Consider the following 24,620-nt stretch of genomic DNA (forward strand, 5'->3'; position numbering starts at 1 on the left):
ATCACCCTCACTAATGTGGCTCTGCTTCCAAGCAGATTTACTACAGAGCCATTAGGCCTTATGTAACAACTGCAACATTAACACGACGAGCCAATCGCCGAAGCTGACGCCCCGCTGGGCCAAGTGCTCAACAATCAGGTGGAGCCCGAGACCGCCGACACACTGCAGGTGTGTTTCCTGCAGCCGCAACGCTGTTAGCAGCTGCTTCGCACATAATGAGTATGCAAAGAGCTGCGGGGGGAACAGGAGCTCCCTTAGTTGGCTCACCGCACCACCTCGTAACAAGAAAAAGCAGGGAACAAGACGACGCCTAACCGGTTTGATTCCAAAGGCGACGCCGAATTGGTTTCTGTTGTGCCATCATCGGTGCCCAGCAGCTTGAAAGCACACCCAACAACTTGAATTGTTCTGCGTTAAGAAAAATAATGCGGAATTCCAGAAGGGACTTGGTATTTTTCATGTAGGAGCCAGGTGCTTCTGAAGGCCATTTTTGGGAGAGAGAAATGGCCTGTACATAGTCCATAAAGAGCAGTTTGAGTCTGATCTAAACAGAGCGCCTTCTTCTACTGGGGTGTTGAGTCTCTATTGTGGCTTGTGGGAAACTTCCAGCAGAATGTTTGGTGGTTTTTGTTAACGACAATTGGTTTTCTTTTTGCCACTCTTCCAAAAAGGTTGGATTTGTGGAGTGTGCCACTAAGAGTTTTCCCGTCAAAACATGTGTCTACCTGAGCAATGGATCTCTAAACCTCCTCCAGTTACCATATTTCACTGCTTTACCTGGTAAACATCCAAATCCATAGTTTTGCACGTTATCCAGGACCCTGTCTGTTGTGTCTCTTGGTCTTCATGATGCAGAACATCTAGCAGTTTGTTTAACCCTAAAGGCTGCATAAATGTTCTCATATTTAGTCACAGGGCACACAACTAACTCGTCACTGTGGTGAGGTGTAACACAAGTCAAACACAAACCAGATTAAATAAAGATCCTGTCTGTAAATAATTTCCCAGCTGCCATATCTAATTTGACAATGAAGAGCTTAGGAAATCTTCCCGTCTTTATCCCGACTGGAGGCAGTCACAGACCGACAGACTGGTCTTAGATCCTGTTTTGCAAAAAGTTAAATGTGTATTTAAAAAAAAGGAGAAGCAAACATTTGTCTGTAGAAAGGGCAGCAATGTCAGTTGAAAGGTCACTCATGTTGATTGTGTTGTTGGACTCCGCCGGTGCAGGGCCTTAAAGCTGCAGGTTACTGGAAGCAGAAGCCGTGCGGCTTCTCAGGAGAGGTCAGGCCTTTTCTGTCAGAACCTCAAAGGTCAGCGGGTTCATGTGGAGAAGCGGCTTCAACAGCTGACCTTCGTGGAGAGGAAGGAGCTGCAACCTCAGTCAGTAACACTGTGATTAAACAAAAATACCTTAGTCCTTTTAAAGTCACATTTCAAAGAAACTCATAATTGCCATGTTTTCACATTTCAAAGCACCAATGTGTGTTAGAAATATTTTGTCACACAGAGCATATTTTCCCCAGCTTTGTCACTGCAGGCCCAGCATTCAGGTCTTAAAAGCATTCTTGTCATGGCATTGCCATGACAATTTTTTATCCTTCTTGTTTCATATCTTTCCCGTGTTTTGTGTTGATTTTGTCGAGGACCATAAGGTCAGTGCTTCCGAGGGATAACCTCGAGAGGAACTAACACAAATCTTTGTTTTTATATTACTGACTGATGGTATTTGTTTAAAATTACACACTAGCTGTAATGTTTTTAACTGAGCTATTGTTTCAGGTATTTGTTGTTTAAGCAAACCTGATAATAACAGCATGTTTCTCAGCATAAACAATTATTATATCACTTTAGTAAGCATTAGCCCTGTTAACTAATTTTGACCTAAGAACTATTTACCCTACTTTTTGGATTATGTTAATGTTACCCAACAAGGCTAGCTTAAATGTTAGCATTGTATAGCTAATTTTGACCCTTCTTTTCTTCTATCCTTTCTTTAACAAGCTGATCCTTATAGCCTGCGATGTCTACACTCATTTTATTCACCAGAGGCATTGAACTTCTCTACATCCCTCCTTTTGCAGACATCTCCCAGGCGTTATGACCCAACAGATGCAGAACCTGCAGTTGTCCCAAACTAGGAAGTGTCCCGGTGGGCCAACGTCACCGAGCGCCGCCAAGCGCCTCTACAGGAACCTGTCGGAAAAGCTGCGGGGAAGCACCTCCTCCTTTGAAGATGCCTACTTCTTTGGAAAAACGGACCGCCTCCGGAAAGCTTCGGTGAGTTCAGCAGAGACGATGTTGAAAGCGGCTATGTGTCCTATCAATCGATAAACACATGAACATCAAAGTTTGTTTTACATTTTCAGTCCCTACAATCATTGCTTTGCATGATTCAGTAGGAATAAAAAGGTAAGGCAATAAAGGTGACGTCAACACTGAGAATATTCACTTTGTTCAGTAATATGACAGAGTTTGAATTATTCAAACGCAGCACTCGTCACTGCAAAAGCTTTTGACCATATTCTCTCCAGGTTATTACAATCTAAACAGTAAAGAAAATCTAATTTATTTAAAGCTCACAGTGTTTATTCAACACTTTTTTGCAGTGCAGGTGTGAGTTTATTGCTAATTTTTCACAGAAATGGCCACAGACTTCCAATACAGGTTGCAGAATATCTAACTTCCACAACACTGCCACTTTAGTCTTAACTGATGTCAAATTATTGTCCTTGATCGATCTGTAAATTAGCATCACAAAATCAGGGATTTTGATTGCAAAATTGATGGACGGACGACGCGTACAAACAGTTACAAGACTTTGGAATGTCACGTTCTCCAAATCTTTTACAAATAATTGTTGAAGTAATCTCCTTTAAGTTCAGTGGAATGTTGAACCACTTTCTGAGGAGTTTCGACAACATCGATGTCGGAGGAGAACCCTGGAAAGCTGCAGCTCCGCTCGGCTCTCAGACTGATGGATCAATAACCGTCTCGTTTGCTGCTTCGCTGATCCTGTTAACGGTGATGTCTGCAGAGTGCCAACTCTGCGACGATAACTGGATCTTTGAGTCACTGCCTTGGGCTTTGGAAAGGTTGAAACCTACCGTTGCCGCTGCTTAGAGGCGCGGTGCCATGCTCAGTGGCGCTCTGTCCGCCTCTGAAACAGCTTAGCTTTTTTTCTCAGCTTCCTTCACCATGTCCTTCCCGTTGCCCTACGAAACATTTGGTCACTTAGACTCATCAAGTGAGATGGATCACGCTGCGGTGCACACGCGAGCGTGTGTGTGGGCGTTGAAAGCCTTCCAGAATTTTCTGCCAGCCTACTGACATTTACAGACCAGCCACAACAGCAGACATGAAAGGAAAGACGCAGACGGATGAAGAGGGGAGCAGCCGATCAATACGCGGCGCTTCACTGACATTTAACACTCCCTGTTCAGACCCTTAATGTCGAACACCGTCACACCTGCATCCTGAAAGACGACGAGGATCCCAAAACATTCAGCCAGAGTCAGGAAGTTCTGCAAGAGATCTTTCCGTGTAATATTAGTTTTCATCCTCCCAAGTTAAATCAACTGCTCCCAACATCCTCAAAGCATCCTGCTGTGGTTTTCTTCCCCGACTTTTTAGTCTTGTGTAGCTGCAGTCCATTGAAAAGAGATACTGAAAATCAGTCTATCTGCAGAAGTAAGACCTTATCTGCCTCCACTTTACACATTTTCCCACCTTTGCTCCAAACATTCTTATGTCTGAGATTGTTAGTTCCTATTCTTAGGGCTGTAACGAGTTTCAAAGAGACATGCAGTCTTTAAAATGTCTGAGTGATTCACAGGTCACAGAGTGAAGTGTGTTCACAAGCAAATGTTTCTTTGAAAATGTTCATCTGTTGAACCGAGGAGCTCTGCAGGAAAGTTTTTTGAAGGCCTTCAGGAAGCCTGATCAACTTCAGATCATATTTTACAGGAGGGAAACAGCATCTTAAACTCGAGTAACCATGATGCTCCTTTCAGACGATGCAGGGCAGCGACTGCATCTTCGAGGCCGTGGAGCAGCAGGATCTGGACACCGTGCAGATTCTACTCTACCAGTTTTCTGCTGAGGAGCTGGACCTGAACACGCCCAACAGCCAGGGCCTGACGCCGCTCGACATTGCCATAATGACCAACAACACACCCATTGCCAAGCTGCTGCTAAAGGCTGGCGGGAAGGAGAGTCCACACTGTGAGTAGCCCGCACCTGCTGCTGGTCTTGAATCAGAAGTGGTGGCTAGACCTTCTGCTCTTGTTTATAGTTTAGAGGTGCTAGTTGCACCTTTTCCTGGACCAACTTCAGAGAGAGACATTAGTAAAACCTGCCGCTTGACTCAGATTTGACTCAGAGTAGACATTAGTTGAACTTTCTGCTTGTTCTGGACCAAAAGTGACAAATTGTTCCTTTTGTTAATTTTGGTTCAGAGATGTTAGCTGGACCTGCCTCTGCTCTAAACCTGTAGAAGGAAATATTAACTGGGAAGCAGAAACATGTCGACTGTATTTATAAGACCTGAAGAAACTGTCAAAAACACATATATCTGTGAGAACTGGTAGCTTTTCTCTGGGATTGCTACAATAAAAGACCACAAGTATCTAGGGACCCAAATGTATCTGGATCTAAAAATGTAATGAGACTTGAAGTAATAACTTGTTTTTCTTCTGTTTAGATTGTTGTTGGGTTTTTTGCACCTTTGTCAGACAATCAGTCACAAACACAGTTTGTGCTGCATTTCTCAATGAACACGTAGCGTTGCTTGACAGCTTAAAAAATCCAACTCACATTGTTAATTGCAGTTAGTCTGTTCTCTGAGCACAGCCAAAATAAGCCGCTGGTTTTTGGAGCTGCTGTTTGTGTTGAGTTCTAACTTCCAATGTAAATAAATTTCAGCCTTAATCCTAAAATCACCTAAGCTGTAGACCTGGTATAATTAGAATCATAGGACAACCCTAGGAGAACCAAACAACAATAGTTAGCAGGAGGAGGTCCTTCAGGTCTTTCTGCAGCCCAGAACGTTGCGATCAGATGGTTGTAGCAGACTCCAGGATTCGTCCAGAGAACAAAAAACAGATTCAAATTCATCTACCACATAAACCTCAACTATTGTAGAGGAGTGAGCTAGATTTCCTTGATCTAATCAGATACAGAGACGCTTGTTGAAGGTCTGCATCAGCCGGTTCAGTCCGAATCCTCCCTCCTCTTATTCCAGCCCTTCCATCAGTCTTCCCATTGTCCATTGTATTTATATTTACTTATATTCTTATATTCTATATTCTTATTCCTTGTTTCTTACATAATTTAAGGTTTTTCTTGCATAATTTAAGGTTTTGGTTACTCACATTTGGTGTGTACCTCAGTATTTAATTTGTATTTTGTATTCTTTTGCACTTTACTTACTGTGTGTTATCTTTGTTTTTTGCCTGGGAGCTGCTGGTAACTTCAATTTCCTGAGGGAGTCTTCCCAAGGGATCAATAAAGTACAAGTCTAAGTCCTCTGCAGACAGGTGGTTCTTGCCTTCCTGCTGTCAGCGCTACAGAAACATTGGCCACTTTACACCGCGCGGCCTCCCGCCGAACAGCTCTAACAGCGCTTGTTGTTTAATGGTTGAACTTTTCCAGTGATGCGTGTAACGCTGCAGCAATTACAGCTAAGTGATTTATTGTGCCGAAGGGGAGGTATGAGGCGGGGGTCCGCTGGAGCCCTGGAGCCAGGGCTTCGCCCCGCACACGGTGGTACAATCCCATCCCTGTAAACAAACAGAGCCGCTGTTCTGCCTCCGGCTGCCGCCGGCTCTGTTTGTGTCATTCCTCAAGTGCCAAGTAAAATCGGCCAGGTGGGGGGAGATGGTGCTCTAAGTGTGTGTGTGTGCGCGAATCAGGTTTTTGTATTTTTGTGGGGACCTATTTCTGTCTACATTGTGGGGTTGTGAAGACCAGTGTTTCTTGTGGGGACATTTCATGGTCCCCATGAGGGGAAATGCTGTTTTTGGGTTAGGGGTTAGGTATGTGTTTTTTAGGCTTAGAGTTAGGTATGTGATGGTTAGGGATGGTGTAAGGGTTATGCTGTAGAACATTAATGGAAGTCAATATAAAGTCCCCAGAAGACATTAAAACACAACTGTGTGTGTGTGTGAGATGCTATGAGTTTCCACAAAAGAATGTGCTTCTGCAGAGACTTTGGGGTCAGGTCAAACTTAATCTTGGATTAAGCTTAAAATTGATATCTGTTATCATCAAATGTGTGGAATTGATCAAGAATGCTATGCTATAAATGTTTGCAGTGAGCAGCGTTTACAAAATCGACAACAACGTAATAAACAAAAACGTTCCCTTCAGGCACAATGGGGTTTTACTAAAAGAAGTGTGAATAAAAACGATCCTGCTTGGTGGTCCATAGCTGTGAACTTTCGAAAGTTGGAGTTAAAATGACTGAAATGGCCTTTTGATTACACAATTGTTACACATTCACAATTTAAAGTTGATTATTGCTTCTTTTTTTCCCCAACAGGATGTTGATCTTAAGAGTTGTGACGTCACCTTGCTAAATACTTCAAAACTTTAGGATTAAAACTAATTTCATGGCAACAGTTTCATCTCCGCATGAACAGCTTAAAAATCAAAATCCATTTCTATATACTTTCATCCATTCTGTCTAGCAATATTAAAGGACTACAGTTTTCTGTCAAATCTGTCCAAAAAATGCTCTCACTCAAATTTCAATTCACTTCTACTTTATTTCAGCCTGGAATTATCCAAAACTTTCCAAACTGGACCTGAACGTTTTTGTTAGAGCCTCTACACACACAAAAAAACATATGTAGACAAAAAAATTGGCATGTGTGGCCACCAACAAGTTATGACGCACATAGTTCAAAAATTTATTTTATATTTTTTCACATAGTGTTGCCCTGGGTTCCTTTTCTTTCATGCTCCCAGGATAAGCGGAAAATCACCATAGAAACTAGTTCCTCTGTATTTTCAAAGCAACTGGATGTTTTTCTCTGATTTTAATCCATCATAAAGTCAGTTTCAGTGCCTAACACAGCAAGGGTGTCCAAAGTACAACCCAAGGATCATTTGAGGCCCTGAAAATAATTTGGTGCCCCCACACCCCCCTGCCACAAACCAAGAACCGCACAAGCAAAAGTTTCTTAGGGTATAATCTTCACTGACAGGTCAAAATCTCCTTAGCATGGGAAATGTTGGCTGGATCTCAAAGTATTTGTCCTTTATTAAAAACAACCAAGGAGCTTGCTTGTTTGACTTTTATTCAAAAACAGACTTTGACGCCGCTATATACATTTTTTTAAAAAAAAGATCCATATCCAACAAAATAGAAAACAAATAACCCATTGAGCACATTCTTAAGTTTTGGATTAACGCCTACTTACAGATTCTTTCTATGCAAAACTCCTTATTACTTTCTCTGTTTCATTAAGATATTAAATAAAACAGGTAAAAGGTAAACAATCTTAATGAAATGTACACTTATTTTTGCGTTTTTAATTTTAAGGGGAGATAAAATAAAAGCTCTTTTTGAGGCCCAACTTGCAAAACCGCTCTGCTGGGGATCACGCCACCATCTGTGGTCTGCCATAAAGATGAGAATGACATGTGCAGCTACCCTGAAACACAGTTCTTTCGGCTGCACTTGGAAACGGATGGACATCGGCCATAACCACCACGCATTCCCAGCGGCAGGCTTGGAGGTGTTTCTTCCTGCACAGCCAGATGCTTCGTTGCGGCGACTGCTGCGTGACGAGTTCCTGATGCACAGAAAACAGCAGCGCTGGGGGACGTTAGTGCCGACGTAACATGTAAAATAAGAAAACCATTGAGGCTGTACATATATTTGGATATGAGTCCATGCTAATTCTGTTCGTAGCTGTGCTCCAGACTTACATATTTTGTAGGTTTAGACAATAATAAAAGAAAATTACTAAAATGTACAAAAAAAGCCTTCAAATCAACAAGTGAATATTTATTTTAGTCATGATATTGTAAAACTAATACAAAGATGTGGATTTAAAAAATTTTTTTTTACAAAATGCATGTTTGTTTCAATATATACTGTTATTAGACATTGGAGCGAACTTACAGTTTGTGACAATAAGAAACTTTCTGGATATAACTCTGCGATTACACTTAGATTATTTTGATAACAGTAAATTTATCCACATGCTTAACACAAATCGTATTTTACTCCTGCTTTTTTTCGACACAGTGGCCAGCCTTTTGTCTGTGCTGCTCCTTCCACGCCACATGTAAACCCAACAAGATGTTTCGGAACCGTTCAGAGAATTTTGATTTCAAACCACCTAAAAGCTGGAGTTTTAACACCAAAATGAAGCACGGTGAAAAACAAAGTTACAAAGTATGAAAGACAGGATGTGTTGGTTCTAAATGACTGAAAACTGTTTTGTGTGTGTGTGTTTTAGTTGTGAGCGTGGAGAGTCGTGAGGCCCACCTGAGCGCCCTGGTGGAGGAGGCTGAGCGGCGGGCGGCCGACCTGGCGGCTCAGGCTCAGAGGGACGGCCTGTCGCTCGAGGCCTGCCACAAAGACAAGCAGCTGAGGGCGTGGGAGTGGAGGAGCAAGCTGTACAAGCGCATGAGGACGGGCTTCCAGCACGCACGTGAGTCAAAAACACTGACATCGCCCGAAGACGCGGCTCAGGTATTCTCCCTGAATGACAGAGCTTGAGTTGAACTTGACAAGGAGCGGGAGTTTATTCATGTAGCAGTGATTCACGATAAAAAATTTGTCTTACGCCATATTACTGGAAAAAAAAACCCAATTCAAATCATGAATGTGCATGATTCAGTCTAACCACATAGACAGAGTGGATGTCAATGACATGCGTTCTATTCATAAATGCAAAGAAAGGAGAGTTTTAAGCCCAGTTCTGAAAGCAGACAAGGTGAAGGTTTATTTCCGTTGAAATTTTTTGGTAGTGCAGAAAATTAAACTTTTGAGATAACAAAACCATAAGCTAGTTTATCCCGCATCACTCTGGGGTTACTACAGCACAATGCCATTATTGCTGAGGTAAAGGAAGGAAGTCCTGGAAAATGGCTTAGTATGGGATTCAAATACCCTCTTTGAATCAAACAAGGATTCAAAGAGGCCAAGATAGATCTATGGCTGTCTGTTTTGACAGCCATAGATCAAGGTGTTTGTTTTGTCTTAATGTCTCCGCTATTCAAACAGTAATTCCCCTGCAGCTGATGCGTCTCTTTGGCCCCCCATCAGGTGCCCCGGAGGCCCCCAGCATGGTTCGACTGAGCGTGAGCAGCAGCAACACGCTGACCGTCACCTTCCAGGAGCCGCAGAGTCTAAACTCCACAGTGGTGACCAAGTACAGAGGTGAATACACAAATACACACACACACAGCCTAGAAAGATCACAAGAAAACAAAGACAAATATATTCCAAAAAATATGAAATCAATGTTCAGCTCTAGATCTGTTCAATTCACCTACAAAACAAAATGGCTCAGGAAAAGGTGGCCTAAATAAAACAGCATTGTTAAGTTTGATGACACATTTTCGGATATCAAACCGGCTTTTATTTTAATTCAAAGAGTATACCATTTGCTCCTTAGCAAACCAAAATGTTTCATTAACTTTGACAATACCAGACAAGTCATACAGCTGCCGAACAAAATGATCTGTCTGATATTTGAAATTTTGTTTTCCATTTTCCCACTCAGAAAAGTTATTCTTTATCATTTAGCAGACATTTAGTGTATTTTGAACAAAAAAAAGAGCAAAAAAACAAAAAGCTCAGAGGTTCGTGCAGCCACTTTCCCCTAACTGTTTTTAGGGCAATGTTAGGTCCAACCAGGCATTTTGGAAAGCTGAATAGTTTCATGGGAGACTAAAGGATTTCTCAAATATGCATGCAAGAATCAAGGCAACAATCTGTGCATGTTTTTGATGAGGGAATAACATTATGACATGGTGTAAAGTTCAAAAACATCAGTTTTACATGACACTGTCCCTTTAAGGAATAAAAGACTCTCTCTCTCTGTCTCTCTGTGTGTAGTTTAGAAGTTTCCAGTTTAGTCCTGGTGTGATCAAAACTCCCAGCTTCTCCTTAGTTTGCCGGTTAAGTCCGCTGTCTACAGACGTCCTGTAATGTTTCCTTTACTGTTGGGTCATTACAGAGCAAAAACATGCTTGTTGTTAGATTTAGAGGTAAATGTGCTTCACAGCTGAGCGTCTCCACTGAGCTGAGACAGAAAGTAACAGTCAACGAGCGCTGCGGGCTTCCAGCCAAACAATGAGAAGGTTAATGATGATTTGAGCACCTCAGGAGGAACTATTGATCTGGAATGAAAAGAGAGGCAGTTTGCTGCTAACACCTTTGGCGTAATTAACCCCACCTCTGCGTGTGTGTGTGTCTGTGTGCTTTTTCTCTGTGTGTGTGTGCAGTGGAGTGGAGCTGCCTGGAGGATTTCTCGCTGCTCGCCGGTGAAATGGTGCTGGATAATCTGCAGAGTCTCAAATGCACCATCAGCAGCCTCTCCACGGTAACGGCAGCATCCTCCTCCCCTCCTCCCTCTGCTCTCTCTCACATTAACTATGTTTGCTATTTTAATGGAGTGGGCCAGGACACGCTGAGCGAAGCCGGCAGAGATATTCCCGCAACGCAAAGAAATGCAGCGTCGCAACAACTGCTGCAGGACTGCCACCGGTTGGACACTCGGCACCTGCTGTCTGATCCAGTTTTCAGGCGAAACATGAGATCACGCCAACACGTGGTCACCGTTTCAACACGCTGCAACAATGAGCGAAATATGACTATGTTGCCACTGGAATTCCTGTTTTAAAGTTTCTCGATACTGTACACAGAGATTTTAAGCCCAATTCGATCCACTCATAACGTACATAGGTACAATTTGAAATTACCAACAACTTGCCTTTATCAAGAAACTATCAGAGGCTCAAGTCTTAACATCAACGCACATCTAGACACTGTCAGCGTAGCAACATTATTTTTAAAACATGGCTGAAGAACTTATTAAGAGCACTAACTAAAATCCTCGTTTGCTCTGCCGGTTTTTGTGTTTCAGGGTCGGCTTTATTACGTGCGAGTGTCGGCGTACAACATGAAGGGCTGGGGTCCGACTGCCTCCTCCCTGCCTCCGTCCGCCGCTCCGTCCAGTAAGTTTCCGTCACTGAATCAGCTTTTCAATGTGCGGGGAGGGCGACCCCCTCCGTTGGGGTCGCCAGAGATCTTCAGGGTGAGGGGGGGGGGGGGAATAAATAAACCAGAAAAAGCAACAGCAAACATTTTGCCAACTTCACCAAGCCTTTGCCAGAGATAAAATGGAAAGACTTTTAGCACCTAAAGCTACAGTGAGTAAGGAGGCAGAGTCTGGGGGAAGCAAAGTAAGAATATAAAAAGAAGGAAGTGTGACCATGACTATTAAAAGTTGTAAACTTCATGGGCTGGATCTGAAGATGCTCCACTGCCATAGTTTTGTCTGCAAATGAAAAATCCGGGGAGTTTTTTTGTTTTTTTTTACAGGATGCTAAGTGAACTGCGGTCACAGGAGAAGGTGGTTTATACTGTCAGAACTGCAAATGACAAAGCGGCTAAAGCATCATGTTATGTGGCGCTATGCATAGCTGGAGCAGGGAAAGCCATCAGTGAAACATGCTTCAGTGGAACATCGAGCTTTGAAAACCCCGGTGCTAGATAAAAACAGGAATGCCGCATCGCTTTTATTCTCCTGTTTGCATCTCTGTGGCTTTCAAAACACCAATGTAAATCTCTGAAGTGGCACTTATCATTATCGTCGGCTGCTTGAGTATTTAACATATTGCAAACTGCAACGTTGACATCATTGTTGATGTCTCCTTCCGATGTTGAAGGCAAATCTATCTCTCATTTTAGTGTATTTGTGCGTTTAAAGTTATAAAACATGCAGAAAAGCTGTGGTCGTGTACAACTGATTGGGTGTAGATTTTTCAGAAAGCCGTTCAGGTGGACGGCGAATGAGTTCTCCGTCTGAAAACCAGCGTCAACAGCGCCGCTTGTTCTGTTCCGAGGTTCTCCGGGTCGGAACATCGGCTCCAGCTCTCCGTCACGACTCCCTTTCTTTTGCGAGCACTTCAGCCTTGAGCTGCGAGAGCGTGCGCGCGCGTCTGCACTCGCTGTGTCTGTAACAGCGGCGGAGGGCAGAGAGTGTGTGGGCGGGTGTTTTTAAATAAGCAGAGCGAAAACACGAGAGCCCCGCATCCATTAACAAGTCCTCGCAGATTCCAGCAACATACTCTCCTCTCCGACGTGTTGATCGGTTTTTCTGCTTCAGAAGTCACCGAAGAAACACGGGCCCAGAATGTCCGGTCCTGTTCCTCTGAGGAAGGTTTCTAACTGCTTGAAGTGATCTGGAAAAATGTCCTGTCCAAAAAGCTTCATTATTTGCTGTATTATTCATTATTCTTTTCAGACTGCAGTAGATCTGATATAGGCTGAAAAGAGGGTGAAGTCTTTAGGGAACTGCTTATTTGTTTGTATGTCTAAAAGGCATTAGTGAAGACATCTTACAGATGTTTTTATTACAATTAAAGACATGTAAAAGACATCTGTATTCATCTGAGTTATAGCTGACGATGTCTGGGAGACAGTATGAATTGGTCCACCACTAAAACACCTGAGCTGGTCATGAGAACATCTAGGCAACTTAGAAATGGTACAAAGTCCAAAACGTCTGAAAGACACTTTGTGTCCGGAGACATCAGCTCGGTATTTGCAGTACTGATACAGACATCTCAAAGTGTTTCATTTTTCGCCGTGGGTGAATCACCACAATAATCTCCGAATGATATTTTCATCTGAAGACGTCTGAAAGACGTTTATTTGTTGCCATCAAGGAAAGACGTCGAATTTGTTGAATTGTATGAAGGATTTGATTGGGTGTGAATTTGTACCACGTAAATCAACTGAAATTTTGGGAAAATAAAAAATTTAAAAAAGTCTGACGTCTCACTGGAGAAAACACGTCTGAAAGACATCTGAGTTTTCTTTAGGCATCCGAAAGACGCCTGAATTACCACAGAATATGTCTGGCAGACACTGAAGGATAACTGAAAGATGCCCTCATTTGTCCAAGGACATTTGGGCTTTATTTAATTTATTTAATTTATCAGAGGAAGTCCTTTGAGCCTCATCGGGTTTTGATCTTTCTTTGTACTTTCTTTGAGAATTGTTTTCGATAAAACAAACAAAATTACAAACACAGCAACAAAACAAGTAGTTGAGAAATTTGGCTCAATTAAACAAACTAATAAAATAAGAGCTAAAGACAAGAGCGAGTATCATAAGAAGATTTCTCTTTTTGTCTTATTGTCCCAAAGGAATAGTTGCAATAAAAGGTGTACTGGAACCAGCAGGCGTACAACAGAAGCCAAATTCTTTCGATTCATTCCTCCCTACCTGCTGGTCAGGAAAATGCTCCACATATTCAGTCGCTGAACTTGTACCATTTAATTCTTTGTTCTCACCAAAGACTTTTGAAGGTAAAATTGTCCTCTGATATTATTTTTCTTTCTTTTTAAATTTTTGAGCATTCGGATTTTTGTAGGTACTGCTTATTATCTTTTGCTTTATACATTCTTCGGCTGTTTCAAATGTTGTAAAAAGTACTTAATTTGAAAAATAACCTGTTTTTGTCCTTGCTTGAAACCTTGAGTTACTATCTAAATTTCTACACCACTTCTTCAAGTTGTTGTGAAAGATCCATCGTAGAGAATGTTAGCAGCCCTCCACTCAGGATACAAACGGCTGCATCTGCTCTGATATTCATCCTCCGCAGAAAACTGAGTTGTTGGGTTTTTTTCCTGCATTCTTATCTGAAATGATGCGTGAACCGACCCCACGGCATCACAAATGATGCCTTTATCAGTGTCTCACCACATGCCTCTGGTTGCAGACTGGAGGGAGAGCGACGGCCGTGAACCCAGGAGGCGGGGCCACATCGAGGCCATGGAGCGTCTGCTGCAGCAGGTCCGAGCAACGCACACACACTACTGCTGCGGAGGTGAGTCCAGGTGACGCCGCTGCACCGGCATGCGGGGGGGGAAGCTGGTCCTCAACAACAGGACCAGTTAAAACGATTAAAGCTTTGTATCTTTGAGAGAATCTCAACGTTGTGATGTTCATTCATGGCATCGACAATTTGGTATTTATTCTTAGAATAATAAGGGCTAACACATTATTTGAATGGGTGGGTATTGTGTCGTGAACATGTTATGAACATGAAGGAGCCTTTGCAAATGGTTATTATTGTCATGAAGTGTCATTCTGTAAATAATGACACTTTTAATGCAAGTTTTAGTACAACTTTGCGTTGATTTACAGAATAATGCAAAGCTGGCCATTTTAATGGACTTTTAATGCAACTTTTAGTACAACTTTGCATTAAAAGTGCCATTATTTACCGAATGACACTTCATGACAACAGTCATAACCATTCATGAGGACTCGTTCATGTTCATAACAGGTGTTATGTCACGTTTATGTCAGTGTCATGTCAGTCTTATGCACGCCCCTCCCAATGAAGTGTTACCAAATAAGGGTAAGGAGTGTATTTTATTTCAAAAATGCTCAAATATGTACAAATTTGTGTTCTTTTCAATTCTATTTTCCTGCTATTTCCCAAGATGATTGCTGCTGACATTGTGGTCCACAGCAGCGTTTTCCCGAGGCTCAGAACAATGTCTGAAAGACATTTAAATTGCCGCTAAAAGCATCTGACCAACCCTTACATCGCCGCTAATTATTTGTCTGGCAGACACTTCCATTGCCAATAAAGACATGAGTGGTAAAACTGAGCAAACCTTGGTCTGTAAGGTAACGTTTACACCAGACACATGAGGCTCACACTCAGATTTTTTACATAAAAATGACTGGTTATGAGTTTAGCAACAAACTCAGTTGAATAGTGTCTGATTCATGTGGTTACGTTTACAGTTGCAACCACTTAAAATGGGCTTAGAAATTTAGATTACATGTGAATCTACCTCTGGAATGTGAGTTTGAAAAAAAATAAAAAACTATTCATATTAATCAGGTAAAATTGATTTTGAAGCTGATATTGAATGCAGTCAATTCTTAAACATTCAGAGGTTAAATTAGACTTTTCACGCAGAGTTGAATTCCCACCTGGCTTGAGTTAAATGATGTTGATGGGGAAGCTGGACTAAGATGCTTGGACCCAAAATCTCGTTTTTTAAGTCTTGATCGTTTCGCGCAACCATGGATTGGAGTTGGAAGGTAGCTGGACCAGTAAACTCAGAGCTAATTTGATTGTCTAGTAATTGTCATCAACATATTGTAAGCGTCCAGCAGCAAAAGAAAAAACTTGTTATAATTTCATGGAGATCAAGCAGGAAATCAGTTTCCATTGATTTTCAATATGCACTAAAGGCAATCATATTGTCATTTTCACCGCGCATTACCGGTTCTGCAGGTTTAACTCGGCGTTAAACGTCGTGTTGGTGTGGAGGTCCGGCCTGGTTATTATTCCAGCTGTGTTTGCAGCTGTAATGTACGCCCGCCGCCCCCATGTGGGCTGTATATTTACACAGTTTACTCTCAGAGAGGCAAAAATAAATGTGTAAAATTAATTAGCGTGGGCACAAAGAGCCGGTTCAGCAGCGGGCAGCGGTAATTTATGACGTGTGCGCACGTGTTTCCATCGCTTTCAGACAACGTCACATTAATCTGGCAGAGCGCCGGCATCGGTGCGCTGCACCTGGTCAACACCTTAACAGAGTCGGAGAGAAAACAGCCCTGAGCGAACGCGGCCGACATCAGACGCAAAGTTTAGGAACTATTTTAATCTTGTTCGTTTCTGACCCAGCTGGGTTAAAACAGTCAGGTTTTAGGTTGGCTTTTCTTCAGTCGGTTCTCAGCTGATTTACATCGATTTGCCTCCCGTTTATCGTATTTGCCTAATCTTAGACAAAAATATATATTGTTTTTACGTGTTGAGAATTTAAAGTTATTTAAAAATTACTCTTATTTTTACATCTTTTATGAGTAAGGCCCCACCATTCCTAAAAGATTTCATGAAAAACCATAGCAATAGAACCAGGTCGCCTTTCAGGGGGGACTTTGATGGTCAATTTAGAAAATCTTCCTTTTCACAGGATGCTTTATCAATAAAGGGATGTAAGGTGTTGAAATATTGACAGCTACAGAGAGCTCCACCTGTTTCTCCTGTAAGGGGAAGTTTAAAGCAATCATCACTGTGACCGCTGAACCTTAATTCTTCTTTTTACGAACTTTATGTTTCAGCAATTATTATTATTAAAGATAATGCTTTCTAAACTTTTTTTTTAAAGCTTGCACTTTGCTGTGGACCTCTTAAAATAGTTTATCACGTCTATTGTTAATTTATTTTTACTGTATTTCTTATTTTTATTCATGAAATTGTATTTATGTTGCTCTTATATCTATTGTTGTTTGCTTTATGGGACTACGGACGGAAATTTGCGTTGTACTAAATCTGGTATATTTACAACTGTGTAATCGGTTCATTAATGCGCACTGTCCCATTTAGATAAAATCACACAAAACTTGTTTTAAAGTGGCTAAATTTACAACAAACCTTCTCTCATTCACAAAAATGACAATGATTTTAATAAAGACTAATGGAAATGAGATAGCTAGTCTGACCCCACAGCATTCACACAGCAGACAACCACATCCCTGCCTCTAGGAAAGGTCTGGTTTGGACCGGGTTTGCTGCTTAAAATAGAAATTCTTTCTTTAGAAAGTATCTCAGTTCGCAGCAGCCTCCATTGCTCAGTAAAATGTCCCGGTAATCTGAGCTCAGTTCAAGTTTCTCAGGTGAAAATCCGGCTCATTCGGTTGAAAGTCCTCATTAGTCCTGCGGCTCTTGAGGCTTTCTCCTATCAGACCAATCGAACATATTTTTGCTGCTCAATGGGATTTTACCCATCTCGTTTTGATTGCAGGTTTTTCTTAGCAATTTAACTCAGAATAAGTCATAATACTCTTTTGGGGGGTTTTTTCTCTGCCCCCTCCCTCTCCACTGATTACACTCTCCAAGCGCTCGCTTGACTTGTTGTCACTTCGGTGTTTACAATCAGAGAAAATTGGTTACAAAAAGGTCAGAGCCGTGTGAGGCGGAGGTGAAGCTGCTCTTATTTCGGGCTGTCGGGCGAAGGGATGAGGTAGGGCGGGAAATATGTTGTCTCATTAATCAGCTCCAACCTGGGCTCGATTCTTTATTTATTAGGCGGCGCTCCGCAGTCGGCCGCAGAGTTGTTGTCAGATTAGTCTGCTGTCAGACGGTGTTATCCTGCAGCGCTGCAGACACACACACACACACACACACACGCCAGCAGACCGTTTACAGCTGCTGAATGCTGCTGCTGTTCACAGCTCAGCCAAGACTGTAAAACATCAGAGCTGTGTGTTCAGCAGGAGGGGCCAATGCTGCCGCACGGCTCACGGGCGCACACCAGCACAGTCACTGGTTGAAATGGGAACGCAATTTTGCTCTTGAGATTTTCCAGTAGCAAAAGAATGATATTCAAATCTGTCATGTTTTTAGAACCTTTGAGCAGAATTCAGTCCGTCATTTACACGATGACTCAGCGATGTTTAATAACTTCGAGTTTCAAACTTCGGAAACAATGAGATATCCTCATAAGTTATGATCCTCTCAATTTTTTTGTCTGACCTAAGCTAAAATGATGTGAACAGTTTCAATCTTGTTTAGGAATGTTTTATTTATTCATTTTTTTTTTTTCTTCATTTAAGCGCTATTTTTCTGGAACCTATGCATAGCTTTGTTAAAATTGGAGAATAAATCTAAAAGTATTTTCCCATCTGTGGCTCCGTTTCCCACTTAACAAAATAAGCCCCTTTGAAAAATCTTTTCGTCTCCTCGCCTGTGGTGGCGCTGCTCCAAGAACCGCCAAAGAAAACGACATGAAAACCTCATAAGAAGACACTGAGCGCAACTTCTTCATAAAAAGTAAATAAAAATAGAGTAGTGTCAGATTGTAGCGGTTGTTGGATGTTACTTTGGTCTTTCGCAAAAGACCGCAAGCCATTTCCACTGCTAGCGTTAGCGTCACACATTTGCTTTGGTTTTATTTACCCAAAATGCCCTGTGCTTGACAATCACATTTGAATTCGAACCGTGCAACCTAGGTTTTTGTGCCAGAGTTTGGTTTTTTTTTGGTTCTCATCGCAGTTTGACTTCGCATTCACATCTCCCCAAACAAATCAAACTCTGATTAATCAAACTAGAGTGCAATTAAAGCAGACCACACAGGACCATAGTGTGAAAACACACCTACAGTAGTTTCATGGAAATTAAAGGCCATTTTCCTGGAAGTCACAGGTTACTTCACAGAAACGTTCATGTTACTTATAAATCTCAAAATCTTACTTGGTTTCTGTTAATATGCTTGTTACTTTCCAGGAATTTACATTTTACTTTTTTCACTAGTTGGAGTCTGTTTGTTCGACATCTGTAGGTTGGTACTGATGGTTCTTAAAGTTAAATAAAAATGTCTAAACTTCACTATTGAAGAAAGCTCTGAAATACGAATGAAAAATAGTTTGCAAATATTTCTGAAAAGGAATAAAAATATAGATTTTTACATGCCCAGGATATGAATCATTCTGTTATCGATTTGATTCGTCTACATTTCAAACTTAGAAACAAGGGTTTGGTTAAAAAAAAAAAAAAAAACATTATCAACTCTTGATAACTCTTGATAAATAAAATATTTCCTGTTTCCTTCATTAGCTGTACTTTATTATTTTCCATTCATTCCTGCAGTTCAGGCTACAGCACATTCCATAAAAGCAGGAATTTTGTCTTTAATCAGAGGATAAATCCTGTCTTTCCAGCAGAGAACCCGTTCCGGTAGTTTGACTTAAACGCAACAAGCGCGTTTCTACTTGCCACAGATAGTTTTCACTCTGTGGCGGGACGGAGCTAAACAGGTTCCTGTCGGCAGCCGGGCCGCCGGCCACTTCAGGCACGGCATCATGTTTGTAAGCTCCTCGTTTGTTTACAGCCTGATAATTATGCGCCGTGTAATTAGCCGGAGTAAAAAGGCCGCTGCGGTCTGGAGATTGGCATCGCCTGAACGCTCCGACTGGGGGACGGCCGGGGTTAGGAGGGGGCGAGACGCCGAGGGAACAGAGATAGGAGGAGGAATGAAGGAGATAACTTGAACGTGGGAGAGAAATGTGACCGAACCCCTGACCCCGAGTTACGCACGGAAACCAAAACCCACCTCAACATTTACAGCATCTGCCAACTGGACCGGATTTACCTGGACATCACGCTTCAGTCGGTTCCGGCTGAACGTTTTAAAAACTTGTCTGCTGTTTTTCTCTGTAGACTCGTCGAAACTACAGAACCCAAGCAGGAAGCAGTCCGTCTCCAGAAGCCTCAAACACCTCTTCAACTCCTCGAACAAGTTTGTGAAGACACTGAAAAGGTTTGATTCACACAGCCATAACACCTCACCTACGGAAGAGGATTAGGGTCACTAACAACAACAACGACAACAAAAAATGTCAGAATTTTTAGATTAATGGCCCTATTCCTCTTCCATATAAACCTACAGCTGAAGGCTGTGAAACGAAAAAAATCCAACACCTGTCCCACGCTGTGTGCAGGGGGATATACCTGGCTGCTGTTTTCTACTATAAGGACAGCTTACTAGTGACGGCCGAGGAGCAGATTCCCATTGTGGAAGTGGATGATTCCTACAGCAGCTCGCTCATGCAGGACTTCCTCTGGTTCACCAAGGTACGGCCAAGCGGCTGCGTCGCACCATCCCTCTGAGACGACTCACTCCACAACCATAAAAGCTCAAACTGCATCCTAAATGATTCCAGAAATAGTTCTTCAAACTAATGAATGGATGTTTGTTGGTTTTACTTACTTTATGCAGACTGGTGAAGGGGACACACGGGATTTGGTTTACAAGGGGTTAAGATGTGTATTAGAATATTGCAGGTTATTTTAATAAATCTTGAACCCATTTTAATATTTTCCTTCTTGTTTTCTAGCACACACTGTACTTATTATGGCTGCAACTAACTTCTTTTAGTAATGAATTTTTCCATTGATAAAGATATATATTTTTAAATTGCCACTTTCTGAAGATCTTTCTTTAAAACCACTTAAGCCTTTTTATGCAATATTAGAAATACAGTAAAATAACTATGTTTCTTTTTTAAATAAGAAAATAAACATTTTATTGCCTAGAATGTAATGACATAGGGTGAAGCTAAAACTATGCCGTTCAAAGAGTTTTGGGTAAGACATATTTATAGACGAAGGTGCAACGTGTATATATATTTGGTGCAGGCTTGGCTTAAGCACTGCTCTGAATATGGTAACATTTTGAGCAAATTGCATTTTTTGAATCTGTATGGTCCAGCTAGTGATTAATCGATTACTACATTTAGTGGACGATTATTTTAAATAATAAGTTCACAACAATTAATCTGATTAATTGTTTCAGCCCTAGTATTTACTGACAGGTTTAATTTTAATAACAGTCGATATTGCATTTCTTTTCTTTTATAAATCATTTAATAAACTCATACAGCTAATATTTTATTCACAGTGAGGTTATCGCACCAATTGCCACTTCTATGTCTATTAAAGTCAACCTTTCAAAGCAGAAACATTGCTCCTGCTTGTTGTTCACCCCTATTCTATTTAATTCATTCATATTTCAGCAGAAAGCTTCTAAAATCTGACTTATTCCTTCAGGTTTTCTTAATTCTCTGACAACATCTCGCAAATCCGGACAAAATGTCAACGATTTAAGCTCGACAAACGTTACCGTTAGGCTCCAGGAGATTGTGCTTTAGTCTTTTCAGAGATATGCTGAACAATTAAAACCACAGAGCAACTGCAGCTGTAATGCTTGTGTTGAGTGGGAAGACAGCAACATTTACAGCTTTACAGCTCTGAGTCTGACGTGGAAAATTACCACTTTCCCCCGAAGCCCGCAGAGCGCCGCAGAGCCCCGAGTCTGAATGAATGCCGGCCGTCTGGGCTTTAAAGCCTTGACAGCAACGGGGGGGGGAACGAAGGAGTGCCTGAAGTACTCGCATGGCAATTTGACTAAAGGTTTCTGAGAGCATCTTTAATCTGAATAACTGAGTTGGAACAACATTTCATGGAAGGCACGTTTCCTCCCATGCAGGGAGGAAACGTGCACAACTCCCAATTGTCCATATAAGATGCAGAAAATTTTAGTCTTCAGGCTCGGCTTAAAGAATGCGTATTTATAGGTCAGCAGAAAACTTTTCCAGAAAGATTTTGGATTTTATATGCATGATGCCATCTCACTGCACTCACTGGGATGTACAGACACACCACTGTGCCAAGGTGGCAGGAAAATTCCACAGACCGTGAGGAAACATCCCGATGCGAACCGCAGTCGCTATGAGATGATTAACTGATATGCTGTGCAGGATGATGAACTTCAGACAGTTTTGGCAGTTCCCACTAAGAAAAGCAGCAATAGTTGCTTCTCTAAGACCACAGCTGATGTCGTTCCTGCTTGGCATTGTGCTACCAGACACTTCGCACTGCGCCAAAACAAAAAAACCTGCCAAGTATTTATGGTCTAGTTTTTAGTGCAAATATCGTAGTACACTTTAAATTACACAAAACTAACTTGCAAGTAACTTTTCAGCATGATGTCGGAGCTTGTTTTAAGTCAATAATCTCTTAGTATTGACGAAAAGTAGTTCGACTGGAAGATTATTTCACTTTAAAAAAGACATTTTTCCCTTTTTCTAAGTGAAATATTCCGCCGGTGGAGCTGGTACTTTTTTTTTTAACACAATGCTATGCAGTTATTAACCTAAAATAAACTCCTTTGTCCTGCTGAAAAGTTACTTCTAAGTAAGTTTTGTCTTATTTCAAGTGTTCTAAGATATTTACACCGAAAATACTTGGTAAGATTATATGTTTATGCAGTGTATTTGTCTCCTGCCTTTACAGAGTGTCCGAACTGACGATCATTTCCTCCTAAATTAGCAGTCCCACAGCACAATGACCTGCTCCTGTGTTTTCCCCACAGCTGTCCTGTATGTGGGAGGATGTCCGATGGCTGAGACAAAGCATGTCTGTCTCCATGTCTTCTTCGTCCACACTGCAGGCCCGCCATAAGATGCTCACTGCTGCCGCCCAGCTGCAGGTGAGGACATTTAAATCCAGGACCAGCAGGATAAAAAAAAACAAAAAAACAACTGCAGCTGTAGTTTAATCTGCTTTATTCGTACTGACAGAACCTTCTCGGAACGCACAACCTGGGCTGGGTCCACTACGAGCCCATCAAGGATCGCCACGGCAACGTGCTGCTCGTGACCATCCGCGACACGGAGAGCCAGCACTCGCTGTTCAGCGGGAGGTGGATGCAGGTGACCAAACTGCAGAGCCAGAGGAAGTCCTTGTCCACGCCGGAGGAGCCGTACGCACTGGACATCCTCATCATCACCATGCAGGTGAGGAAGAGCACTGCAAAAACACAAAATCTCACCAAGTTGTTTTTTTTTTGTTGTCTAGATCCTAGTGCAGATAGAAATTAGACAACACTAATATATGAGTTACTTTTCAGCAAGATATAGGAGCCTGTTTTAAGTCAATAATTCCTTAATATTGATTTAAAAAGAGTTAGGTCAACCAGCCGTATGAGTTTGGAAACATTTTTGTGCTCTTAACATGGTTGGGACAAGTGTAACAATCAGAGACAAGATGAAAAAACATAAAACAGCTGGATTCTTTGTTTAATTTTTTGAACAGGAAAGAATGTAAATAAAACAATTTTTAGTTTTTTAAAGAGGTAAAAAGGATAGTAGTATGTATTTTATATACAGTAGTGCCATTTTATAGCACAATCGAGTATCTATGTTACCTTGAGTTATTTTTAAAAATATGCCTTATGGGCGTGCCGTGGTGGCTGAGGGGTTAGCGCGACCCACATTCAGAGGCAACGTGGCCTCGACGCGGCTGTCACGAGTTCGACTCCCGGACCCGACGACGTTTGCTGCATGTCTTCCCCTTTTCCTTCCCCCTTTCCTGTCAGCCTACTTTGAAAAAGGGACACTAGAGCCCACAAAAAGACCCCTTGCGGGGCGATTAAAAAAAAAGAAAAAAAAAAAGTTGACGTTGTAATTTAGCACCTTGAAATTGGGCCTCTGTCTCTTTAAAAATTCCTGCTCTTTCGGAAACTCTCCCTTCAGGAAGTCGTCACAACAGCGCTCCTCTATTTACTCTTTAACGACATTTTTACCAGCGTTGCACAGAGAAGTAGCTCGAGCTCAGAAGATGTGCAGTTCCATCAGGTGTTTGCTGATTGTTGCCGGCTAGTCTGAAGGAGCTGAGCAGGGGAGTGGCTGGGGAAGGCTGCTCCATGAGGCACTGGGTGCCCCCAAGCGTTTTGCACAGCTGAATGGTTGCCACTGGAGAATGAAGGAATAATCAAACATCCATGAAAGAATTAAAACAACACTACAACTATGTTTTTGATGAGGGAATAACATTACAATGGGATGTAAAGCTGAAAAAAGTCAATTTTATATGATACTGCCCCTTTAAGAGACTTTACTGAGAATTAAAGACAGAAAAGAAGTTACAAGGTGAATCAACGTGTGCTTAGAGGATTAGTTTACTTATGATAGCCAGGGTTTCAAAACTCTCCAGTTCATCTTTCTTTGTTTTTTTTTTCTTTTGCTTCCTCCTGATCCTGCAGGACATCCTGGCGTACCAGCGGCGCAGTACCCACCGCCTCGCCCCCGGCCTCTACCTGGGCTACCTGAAGCTCAGCAGCTCAGTGGACCAGATCAAAGTTCTGGTGTCCCAGCGGGCCCCCAACATGCTGTGCCACACCCGGATCCGGGACAACGCCAACGTGTCCAGGTTCCCTCTCACACAGACACTAAAACTCGCCGTTTGCGTTTTTTCGGATGCTGACATTTTGTTAAAGACCATAAATCATTTTTTGGAGGCAAAGACACCGGACTGCATTTCCCACAATGCACCTGTAGGCAATAAATGTAAGGTAACCCGTCTCCTGTGTGTGCCTTCAGGGAGGAGTGGGACTGGATTCAAACGCTGGCGGCCGTGGGGGAAAAACGACGCAGTGAGGAGGACGAGGAGGAGGCGGAGCCTCAGCCAGAAAGCCACGCCCCTCTGCTGTACTATGAGCTGCAGACGGCCATTAAGTCGATACTGAAGCACATCAATGTCCCTCTGCACCAGGTATGCTCACCTGCACAGCCTCTCTTCGAGCCAAATCGTTTTACACACCAGCAGCGCCTCCTAGGTGTGACACTTGTGCATTCCATCTGGAAAGGTTGAACACTCTAAGACGTGAAAGGACTGGCCAAAAAAAAAAAATCTAAAAAGTAAAATTATTCAAATGGATTGTTTATTGTAACAAAGTTACCAGTCAAAGTCAAAACTTAGAGGAATGCACAAAAAATTAACAGAGAGGGGTGGGGAGGATCAAAAATTAAATTAATCTAGATAATAAAAAGTAATTAATTA

General features: G+C 42.0%; 1 protein-coding gene across 5 annotated transcripts in view; it reads left to right on the plus strand.

Annotated features, from left to right (window-relative positions):
- The window catches only part of ankfn1a (ankyrin repeat and fibronectin type III domain containing 1a), a 103,612-nt gene that overhangs the window by 68,547 nt on the left and 10,445 nt on the right, over nucleotides 1-24,620 (plus strand). For all 5 annotated transcript variants that reach the window (XM_028029692.1, XM_028029693.1, XM_028029691.1 and 2 more), the window contains 13 exons: nucleotides 2,085-2,280; nucleotides 4,014-4,224; nucleotides 8,472-8,666; nucleotides 9,284-9,397; nucleotides 10,468-10,565; nucleotides 11,109-11,199; nucleotides 13,974-14,081; nucleotides 19,440-19,539; nucleotides 19,721-19,853; nucleotides 22,153-22,269; nucleotides 22,361-22,576; nucleotides 23,824-23,990; nucleotides 24,161-24,332. In XM_028029692.1, the coding sequence (XP_027885493.1) occupies nucleotides 2,085-2,280; nucleotides 4,014-4,224; nucleotides 8,472-8,666; nucleotides 9,284-9,397; nucleotides 10,468-10,565; nucleotides 11,109-11,199; nucleotides 13,974-14,081; nucleotides 19,440-19,539; nucleotides 19,721-19,853; nucleotides 22,153-22,269; nucleotides 22,361-22,576; nucleotides 23,824-23,990; nucleotides 24,161-24,332 (1,918 nt within the window). The remainder of the gene's footprint in view (nucleotides 1-2,084; nucleotides 2,281-4,013; nucleotides 4,225-8,471; nucleotides 8,667-9,283; nucleotides 9,398-10,467; nucleotides 10,566-11,108; nucleotides 11,200-13,973; nucleotides 14,082-19,439; nucleotides 19,540-19,720; nucleotides 19,854-22,152; nucleotides 22,270-22,360; nucleotides 22,577-23,823; nucleotides 23,991-24,160; nucleotides 24,333-24,620) is intronic.

Source organism: Xiphophorus couchianus, chromosome 10, assembly GCF_001444195.1.
Source record: "Xiphophorus couchianus chromosome 10, X_couchianus-1.0, whole genome shotgun sequence".
NCBI lineage: Eukaryota > Metazoa > Chordata > Actinopteri > Cyprinodontiformes > Poeciliidae > Xiphophorus > Xiphophorus couchianus.